The sequence below is a fragment of the Xyrauchen texanus genome, chromosome 32 (genome assembly GCF_025860055.1).
Source record: "Xyrauchen texanus isolate HMW12.3.18 chromosome 32, RBS_HiC_50CHRs, whole genome shotgun sequence".
Lineage (NCBI taxonomy): Eukaryota > Metazoa > Chordata > Actinopteri > Cypriniformes > Catostomidae > Xyrauchen > Xyrauchen texanus.
Genome location: NC_068307.1, coordinates 6,529,885 through 6,540,240, shown reverse-complemented (window position 1 = coordinate 6,540,240; position 10,356 = coordinate 6,529,885). Strand labels below are relative to the sequence as shown.

The window sequence follows — 10,356 nt, the reverse complement described above, 5'->3', positions numbered from 1 at the left end:
TTTTTTTTTTACTGTAAATCTCCACTTTTACTTTCACTTTAAGAATGTGAAAGTAAACGTGGAGATTTATAGTAAAAAAGGATTTAAATATTGATCTGTTTCTCACTATCACCCATCACTATTCCTTTAAGGATATATTGGCATATTTATATAGCCTTTTGGAAAACACCTTACATGCTAAGGAGATGAAATATGGGAAATATTCATCAAGACATACACTTAATGTATGTGTTAATGCAGAACAATACAAGTTAAGAATATTACTGTATATTGTTTTATTTAATGTTCTGAACATGGTCACGGTTATAGTTAAACATCAATAGGGTCTCTTCATCTACTTAGAAAAAGAATGCATATTAAAACCATAGTTCTCCTCTCCTTGTTTGGTCATTTAAAAAAATGAGATGTTTGAGTGGACGCACATGAAAGGCGGTCATGTAACAGTCGGATTATTAAAGAAGATTCTAATGACAAATTCAAGAAGCACATTTGGTAGCAGAAGCATTGTCATGTTAAAATGGAGAAGGACTACAGCGTCAGTGTAATGGCTGACCGAAAAACAAAAAAGTATTATACAGACTATGTACAAGTCAACCCAGCCCCCACCCTTACACTTTCCCTTTATCATCCATATTAGATTTCTATAGATATGCTTTATTTGTCTAATTTCTCACTATGGTTTGTGATATATACAGCAACAAGTGATATACATGCCGAGACGCAGTGGCGCAGCATAAAATGCAACAAGCAAACATCACGTAAAATAAACACAAACAATAAAACCAACCAATTAAGCAAACAAAAGATGGCAAAGAACCGAAAATAAAAAGAAAGCACATTTTTTTCATTTTATGTTTATAAGCTCACATTTCAACCAGTGGTGCTAGGCATCAGCTGCATGCAAAGTTTTGGGAAGTTTCGCCTGATTAGTCCAGTAATATACAAAAGATGAAGCACCACAATACATGTACAATACACCGCACTGAATTGAAATCTGAATACATTCAACACAAAGGTGAAAAATCAATCAAAAAACTAAAATAAATTAAAAAAGTTGATCTTGATGTTTCTTATCCCAGAATGAATTTATTTAGTGTGAAATGGCTTTGACCGATCACATTCGTTCACAGAAATAAACTATTCTAGTCCTGTACAATTTTGCTGGCTGCAATGCATCCTAGGAACAAGTCAGGTGTAAGGAAGTCTACTCTGATAATAACCATGACAGATTTAAGTTCTATTCTCTGTAAGCATCTATTATATGAATGTGCTCCACTGACACTTATGATTAGGTTACTGCTAATATTCTCTTTTATAAAATATTTGACAATTTTAATCCCAGTGGTCAGGTAAACAAATGTCATCTATTTGAAACTAGTTCGGTGCAAAATAGGTTAAAGACTTTTCCATGGAACAGAGTTGAATGAAAAGTCTACAGATTTTAATATGTTTATCATCACTCATTTAACAACGGTCAACTGTAACACTGAAAATATCTCTGGAAATATGCAATATCGAGAGATTTTTTTTTTTTACAATATAACTTTACATGCAAGAGTACTTGAGTTGACATTCCTGACTGCAGGTTGCAGGTAAAGAGAGACAAGGGAGAATAAGTTGTCGGTGGGAGTGAGAAACAATATGGGGTTTGACATATGATATAAGAGATATGATGTAACAAAAAAAAAACAAAAAAAACTGGGACAATAACTTTGAATTTACAACCTTGCAAACTTTAAATTTACAAAACCATACATATTGCACATGAAGAAGAAAAAAAAAAGACCAGAAAAAGAAAAAATGCCCAGCAAATGTCGTAATTGCTGACAATGGTCTCATAGAGCAATCTTTCTGTACATGAAGTGATTATTTACAAAGAGAAGTGCTGTTTAGAAGCTCTGTGCTTGAGTTGAAAGAGCATTCACACACAAAACTAAATCAAATCACAGCCCCTTTGCCATTTATATATTATACAGTATAAAACAAGTCAAAAATTGAACCAAGAAAGGGGATATGTGTGAAAAACTGTCCATTTTGAGGGCTGAAACACTGCTACATATTATATGCAGTTTACATGACATTAGATAACATTACATTAGCTGTGTTTCTGAGCAAGTGAAAGGCATTCATACAGGGGGACAGAAGAATATGAGTGTGTGTTAACACTCCATAAGTGAAGAAGAGGGCACTCAGCCCGCTGAGAAAATCAACATCTTAGCACAAACTTGAAACAAACCCTTGAAATACGGGGGAGAGAATTGGGTCAACTTTGAAGTGCAGCCCGCTTTCCTCCAATACATCTGACTATTCTAAACGAAACGCTACCCCAATGCTAAACGTGTTTCCAAAATAGCCTTCTCTGTTTTAACCAGCTATACCATAAACATCTTCAAATGTACATTTATTTCATTTTGTTTTATTAATCTCTAAAAAAATAGTTAAAAAAATAAAACCATGTTGCAGCATGTTGAGTGTAGGATCCATTGGTGAGCTCGGCTTAGTTCCTGTCCCACCCTTCCCCTTCCCACGATCCCTGTGATTGGTTTGCGCTACATAGATCCCTAAGGAGGTGAAGCAAACACAGCCATCCCGGATTGGGAGATTCCGACCTGAATCTTCCAAAGGCAACCGATAAATTCCACGTTGTTCAAATGGCCACCTAATCAAGCGGGTCACACTGTGTTCAGTATTATTGGAAACTTGTAACTCCTATTTCGAGAGTAGAGGCTTTGGATCGTTATGTTCTCTAACAATAATAATAACAATAATAGCTGATAACATTATTATTATTATTTTACAAAATACTATATGCACAACATACACAATGCAAATCTTTTTCTCAGTCACTGCTTTTTAGTAATTGGCACATTATAGTCCCCTAACTATATCACAGAAATGTGTGGTCTACAGCTACATTAAATACTGGAATACCACGTGTTGCGACTGACTTCATCCATGGCCGTGTCCGTAGACCATTTCTGGGCCAAAACATAGTTTCTGGAAACTAATAAGCAGGCTACATGATAATGCATTTTAGGTATTGTAGGTACAAGAAAACAGTTGCCACGGTCTTTACGCATGCTTCTTGAAGGTTGAAAGTCTCTACTTTGTCTGGGAGTCTACAGCTTGGGCGTTGACTGGTAACAATGGTGATGATAGGAGTTCTAGCAGCCCCAGAGGAGAAGGCCAATGCTACAGAGGTGACGGGCTCTGGATGAAGTAAAACAGTGAAGGTGCACTTTGTTCTTGTTCCCCAATTGCGTCCTGGTAGGCAGCAACAATCGGTTGCACGTTACAATCTTCAGTACACAAGCTAAAAGACCCACGGTCTGCTGCCAGGCGACCTGCCAAAATCAGTCCCAGAGGAAAGCGTTCGGAGACGGGCTCAGACCACGGTGCTGATGCCGCTGTGTTTGGGTTTGGTGCTACTGGGTGCTGTAGGAGGGGCGGGTGGCTGGGTGTGGTGGTGAGGCGCATGCTGGGTGTGCGTGGGGTGTGATGGGTGTGGCCCAAGGCCATGAGGACCGTGCGAGTGGCTGGGCGTGGGGTGGAACTGGTGAGGGGGGTGTTGAACGTGCGTTGGTGGGTGGTAGTGATGGTGGTGGTGGTAGGGTGGGGGGTTTTGCTGTATGTGGCAGAACTGAGGGTGGTGGGGGTGCATCTGGGCCTGGGTCTCGGAGACGCCCTCGCGGGCCGTGTGGTGCAGGTTGGATGGGTGTGGGGTGTGAGAGATGAGTGTCGGGTGAGAGGGGTGGGAGGGTTGCGAAGGCAGAGGTGACTTGCCCCTCTTGGTGCCGAAAATGGAGCCCAGAAGAGAGGAGGAGTTTGGGATGGACTGCTGGTGTGAGGGGCAGTCGTGGCTGGACGTGGCTCGCCGTCGTATGTGGGGGCTGCTAATGATGGACCCCTGCAGGAAGGCGAGTGAGAGAGAGAGAGAGAGAGAGAGAGAGAGCAGTGAAGTTAAACATGAGATGGGTACAGAATTCTCAAGGAGAATTCATAGTGGATGTATGAAGTCAGTTCCCCTCTAATTGTCCTAGCAGAGTAACTACAGGTGTAGTTTAGCACATTAACTATGTACCACGAATGTTTGACAAACAGTTATACTTTTTGGAACAATATATCTAATTGTTTTACATTTGAAACCTTACAACCTTCTTTGCTTGAAAAGTGTTCCTGTGGTACCTTTCTTTAAAATAAATTATATAATATATAATAATATGTTATATAATGAACTACAAAATAATTTACTTACCTTTACACCATTTCAAACTTATATGACTTTCTTTTTTCTGAAGAACACAATGAAGATATTTTGATGGAGATATGATTTTTTTCTCTCCATACAATTGGTCAAGCGCAAGGAAGTGTAATAAAGCTTCAAATCATAATCACGCCTAAGAAACCGCAGATGTCAAGATTTATGGTAAAAAATGGTCTGTTTTTCACCCAAAAGCTATTGTATCACTTCAGAAGACATGGATTAAACCACTCGAGTCTTATGAATTACCTTTATACTGGCTTGATGTCCTTTTTGGATCTTGAAAAAGTTGGACTTGCATTGTATGGACAAAATCCCCTAATGTTTCTATCAAAATATCTTTGGTTTCCGCAGAAGAAAGAAAGTCATACAAGTTTGAGATGGCATAAAGGTAAGTAAAGAAATTATATTTTAATGGATCTATTCCTTTGTGTTCACATACATTTTGGGGCCACTGTAAAATAAAATTTTCTTATTGTATAATTGTAAGTTGTAGTAGGCATAATATTCAACAAATTTCAGAAAAAAAAATCTAATACCTTATAGCCTAAAACATTCTTTTATACAAAAGTAGTCTAAAAATGACTCCTTTCATTTCAGTATTACAAAACAAGGACATGACACTCAGACAATACACCAGACGATTCATCAGCAGTTAATGTTTTAATAAAAGATGCAGAAGCAGATCCCTGAAAGCCATGCATTACATGCAGAAGCTGGAATAGGCAAGCTTGAGTTAGTCAGTTTAGTATTTCTCAAGTATGTATTAAGGATATCGTGTATTCCAGTTTAAAATAGGCACCTCAGAGTGAGCTGCCAGTCAAACTGGTGCACATTATAACCTGTAAAGTAACTCAACTGGATGACAATCCTATTTTTCCTTTGCTATCCTCCCTCTAGTTCATTATGTTTATTGGTAGACAGATGGGAAATAATTCCAAGGCATTCTGAGAGGTAAAAGGAGCTCTGGGTTGGAGAGGAACAGGTAGAGTGGTTGGAAGTTGGTGAGGAAATGGAGGCTTGCACATTTTGAAGTGCTGTAATGCGGCACACCATTGTTCACTTGCGTCGGCCAAGTAAAACATGCCACTAGGAAGGCGAAAAACAATTTACAAAATAAAAAGACACAGCCCACTGTATATGACATAGGATGTTTGCATTGGTTGCATCATGCTGGCTATCTTGAACCATGGAGATGTTATGATATGTGATTCAAGCCATGGGGGCGGTATTACCCGTCATTCCACATAAGCGCCACTGGAACGGGCAGCCCATACATGCAGGGTGGCCTACTTAGTCCAAAAACAACACCACACACAAACAGACAGCTGAAACTACAAAGCAAAGACGCAACCAAAAAAGATGGTAGCAAGACCAGAAAAAGAAAAAATAGGTACATAAAGTGGCCCCACAAAGTATTTGGACACTTTTGGGCAATTGAGTCGCACATAAAATCAAGGGCGTAGATTTGGCTTGAACATTGGGCTTTGAACATATTTCCATTGATCTTGGTATAAATAATGGGAGAGTTGTACTTGCTTGTTTTGATAATTCGGGGTAACCCCCTCCTTGGAATCTACGCCCCTGCATAAAATATCTAAATGGCTTTCACTTAGATACAAAACATCAATCCAAATGGCATCTGCAAACAAAAGCTGTCTTTCTGAGCCATACTTTTACGCTCTTTAAAAACTTTTTGGGGCCACTTTTTGAGGCTATCTTAAAAACAAAAGCACAAAGTTGTAGTTTCAAAGTGCAACACTTTCAAAGTCAAACAGAAGAGCGTCCTTTTGTAGGTTTTTGTGTGTTGTAGGTTCTTGCATCCTATATCACAATACTTACTTCCATATTGCTGTCTAGAGATCCTGCACTGCTGCGGCGCCCCCGCTTGCCTGAGCGAGACATGCAATATGATAGATTAGAGCACGCTCGGACAGATATATAGAGGCGTATATATCCTGCCTACCTACAGGGGGTGCTATCGAGACACACAATGCAAGCAGCTTATAGTCTCCAAAGAGGGTGAAACACCTTGGGGGGAAGAAAGAGCAAGGTTGGTAGGGAGCTTTTGATGGGCCAAAGGATGGGGATATACTGCAGCAAAAAGAAGCGACGATTTCTAGCATCCCATCTGGACACTTTTGGATTGAACAGTGACTAAACAAACTGGTTTTTGATGACTGCAAGCAAATGGAAGGTTCCTACACTTAAAACCAACAGTAAAGCATTACAATCAGACAAAAACAAGCAAACAAAGTCAGAAACATAATTCAGTTTCATTTATCATGATTTAAGACACCATATTTGATGTCAAAGTAAATGCAAATGTTGTAGTCTGGCAGAATGAAACCATGTTAACAGTGCTATAAACTGCTGTATAACAAAATTAATGTGGCTTATTTGGCAGATAATGCCATGCGTGATCTTCGAGTGGCAAGGCCATTAAATCATTTCAGTCCTGGAGCAGTTAAAGACATAGTTAATTCAAAAACTAAAATTCTGTCATAATGTACTCACCCTCATGTCATTCCAAACCTATATGACTTTCTTAAGCCCAACGTATACTTCGGTTTTGCCACGAACACTTAGCATCTGCGAACAGTCGAATGTGAGCAAGTCAAATTATCCTTCATTGTACTGTGCGTGCATACGCTGGCGGATGGTGCATGCATGCTATGACTGACATGAGATACTGGACTATTTTTCTTCAGGAGTTTACACCCATAAAGGAGACTTTATATTCCTTCAGACCAAGGTTATTATAGTTTTGGGTTTTTCATTTATCGATATATTTTAGTTTTTAGTTTATTTCAGTTAACACAGATGAATAAATTACTTGGAATGGCACAACTTAAGGTAATGATCTTTAAATTAAACTATTCCTTATCCAGTCCAGATTACATATAGGTCTACAAAGTGTATAGCCAGGCTGACATACAACATGGTAAAAACAACCAAGAAGGACTTACAAATGTCGAGATACACTCACAACCACTTTATTAGTAACATGTCTACACCTACGTATTCATGCTATTATCTAATCAGCCAATCATGTGGCTGCAGTGCATAAAATCATGCAGATACGGATCAGGAGATTCAGTTAATGTTCACATCAACCACTAGAATGGGAAAAAATGTGATCTCAGTGATTTCAACCATGGCATGATTTCTGGTGCCAGATGGGCTGGTTTGAGTATTTCTGTAACTGCTGATCTCCTGGGATTTCAGCAGCTACAGTTCTGCAGAATGCACAACACGTCGAACTTTGAGGCGGATGGGCTACAACAGCAGAAGACCACGTCGGCTTCCACTTCTGTCAGCAAGAACAGAAGGCTTCTTTCTTGTAGCCCATCCACCTCAAAGTTCGACGTGTTGTGCATTCTGAGATGCTATTCAGCTCACTACAATTGTACAGAGTGGTTATCTGAGTTACTGTAGCCTTTCTGTCAGCTCGAACCAGTCTGGCCATTCTCCATTGACCTCTCTCATCATTAAGGCATTTCCATCCGCAGAACTGCCGCTCACTGGATGTTTTTTGTTTTTGGCACCATTCTGATAGAGATTGTTGTGCATGAAAATCCCAGGAGATCAGCAGTTACAGAAATACTCAAACCAGCCCATCTGGCACCAACAATCATGCCACTGAAAACACTGAGATCAAATTTTTTCCTCCATTCTGATGGTTGATGTGAACATTAACTGAAGCTCCTGACCCGTATCTCCATGATTTTATGCACTGCACTTCAGGCACACGATTGGCTGATTACATAATTGCATGAATAAGTAGGTGTAGACGTGTTCCTAATAAAGTGGTAAATGAGTGTATGTATCCTTTTAGGTTACATGTAACAGCAATAGATGATGTGATTAAACAAACGAATCCATTTACCTTGAAGTATTGAGCACATAAATGAATGTAGGCACATGCACATGAAACTCATGGTCAGTAGATGGCATGTTTGCGATGCAACAGATGGAGACGTTTAAAGAAACAAAAACGATTTTGTAACATGAACAAGTCAAAGTATTAAAATATTTTATGATAATTTCTATTTTGTTTAGTTTTGAAGCAATGCACTGTGTCCCATGGTGCTATAAAAATTCCTGTTTGTTTTGAGAGACCCGCCCCGACAATATTACTCAACCAATGGCGTGAGTTGGGGGCGGGATTATCTGACTGTTTGAACAACAGCAGACAATGGTGTATTTAGAAATCTGTTTGGAAAACATTGTCTGCTTTTTCAGTTCCTTTCAGTGGCGCTAGTGTCGAAAAATTATATACTTCAGCTTTAAAATATCTATTTTTTTATATTTCTACATAAGGAAGAGAGACATACAGGTTTGGAATGAGTAAATTATGACAGATTTTTCATTTTAAGTGAACTATCCCTTTAACTTCTCTGAACGGTGCTGACATCCATTGATTTTTTGAACAACTATGGTATGTAAATAAAGCTTATGAAAATCGGCTAGTTCCAATGACCCAAAACTAGACAGCTATTAAAAAGTCTCAAAACCAAATTCACATTTAGACTGGCATTTACTGTACTATATATTCATTGCACTCTGTACTGATTTCCTAAAGCCACTCTACAGGATTGCTGGAGTGTATTCATAGCTTCGCAAGACATCTCACAGGTTCACAAGCACAGTGTCAAGCTCAGCGGCAAGCTCGGCTGAGTTCAGTTCACACTTACACAGCGATTACACTGTCAACTGATTGTTCTAACAGAGAAAGCATGTGAGGTCACACTTCACACTATCCATTTTTGCTGTGTAGAGACGTCCATGTTTATAGCTCAAAACTATAAGCTAGATAGGGAAAGAAGATATCACAGCTCGTAAATTGGGTGAAGGTTCAATTAAAGAGTGGGAAGAACAGCCTAATGTGAAGAATAATATTTGCCAGGATGCAACTACATTCTTAAGCCAGGGCGAAGGACATTGGTACATAATTGAGGTTTATGGTTGTGGTCTAAAACACTGATTTAGAAGCAAGCATTCAGCACGCTACTTTGGCAAGAGGCAAAGTATTTTTTGGACAAGACTACACAAAATAAGGTTGAAGTTGATTCTTTTTAAAGGGATAGCCCAATAAAAATATGAAAATTCTGTCATCTTTTACTCAACCTAAAATGCTGTTCCAAACCCATAAGGAAGAATGTTAGCCTCAGTCAATATTCACTTTCAATACATGGAAAAGAATGCAATGAATGTGAATGGTGACTGAGACTAACATACAACCAAACATCTAATTTTGTGTTCCACAAAAGAAAAAAGTAATACGAGTTTGGAACGACATGAGAGTGAATAAAAGATGACAGATACATTTTTTTTTGGGTGAACTGTCCTTTTAAATGGTCCGTAACCTCACCTGCATCTGAAAGGTCACGTAGGGAGCTGCTTAGGGCACTTCTCTTGAGGCCTTCACCCACGGCGTAGCTGTCGTCCAGACTTGCGCGACTTAGATTGCCATTTCCTGTCTCTTTCTTAAGCCCTGAGCTCTGGGAAATGCTGGGACGGACCACTCCTTTCTGCTTTTCCAGTTCAGCTGCAAAGAACTCAAAAACTTCACTGATCATGTCATTTCAAACACTTAGATTGCCATTTCCTGCTTGGAAATGGCAATCTAAGTGTTTTGGGCCCATCACATGCTTGATGGGCCCAAAATGTTTTGAGACATTTGACATGGCTATTTATAAAAATGATTTGAAGATACAAGTGAGAGATTATTTTTCCCCTTTTACTCCCCAATTTTGAATGCACAATTCCCAATGCGCTCCAAGTCCTCGTGGTTGCGTAGTGACTCGCCTCAATCCGGGTGGCGGAGGACGAGTCAGCGTCTTTACTCGCTGAGCTACCCAGGCCCCTCCAAGTGAGAGCTTTGATTTCATTTGAGGTGCTCAAACTTGTAACCCAATTGATGGATCATTGCGAAGGCCAGCAAATGTTTTTTGGATGCTGGTGTGCTGGTCATGTTGGTCAACATGGTGGTCCATCATTTAGACCAGTTCAAGACCAGCATAAACTGGTCTTTTCAGCAATGAAAACAGCTCTGAGACATTTTATTATCACATTAGGAATTTGTTAAAACT

At 39.4% G+C, this 10,356-nt stretch overlaps 1 protein-coding gene across 8 annotated transcripts in view; it reads right to left on the bottom strand.

Annotated features, from left to right (window-relative positions):
* Positions 1-258: 258 nt before the first annotated feature.
* LOC127626308 (IQ motif and SEC7 domain-containing protein 1-like) overlaps positions 259-10,356 on the bottom strand; it is a 268,015-nt gene continuing 257,917 nt past the window's right edge. For 7 of the 8 annotated variants that reach the window (XM_052102015.1, XM_052102016.1, XM_052102019.1 and 4 more), the window contains 3 exons: positions 9,636-9,812; positions 6,104-6,153; positions 259-3,907 (listed from right to left, as the gene is read on the bottom strand). In XM_052102015.1, the coding sequence (XP_051957975.1) occupies positions 3,386-3,907; positions 6,104-6,153; positions 9,636-9,812 (749 nt within the window). In that variant the 3' untranslated portion in view covers positions 259-3,385. The remainder of the gene's footprint in view (positions 3,908-6,103; positions 6,154-9,635; positions 9,813-10,356) is intronic. The other variant, XM_052102021.1, reaches the window with a different exon arrangement.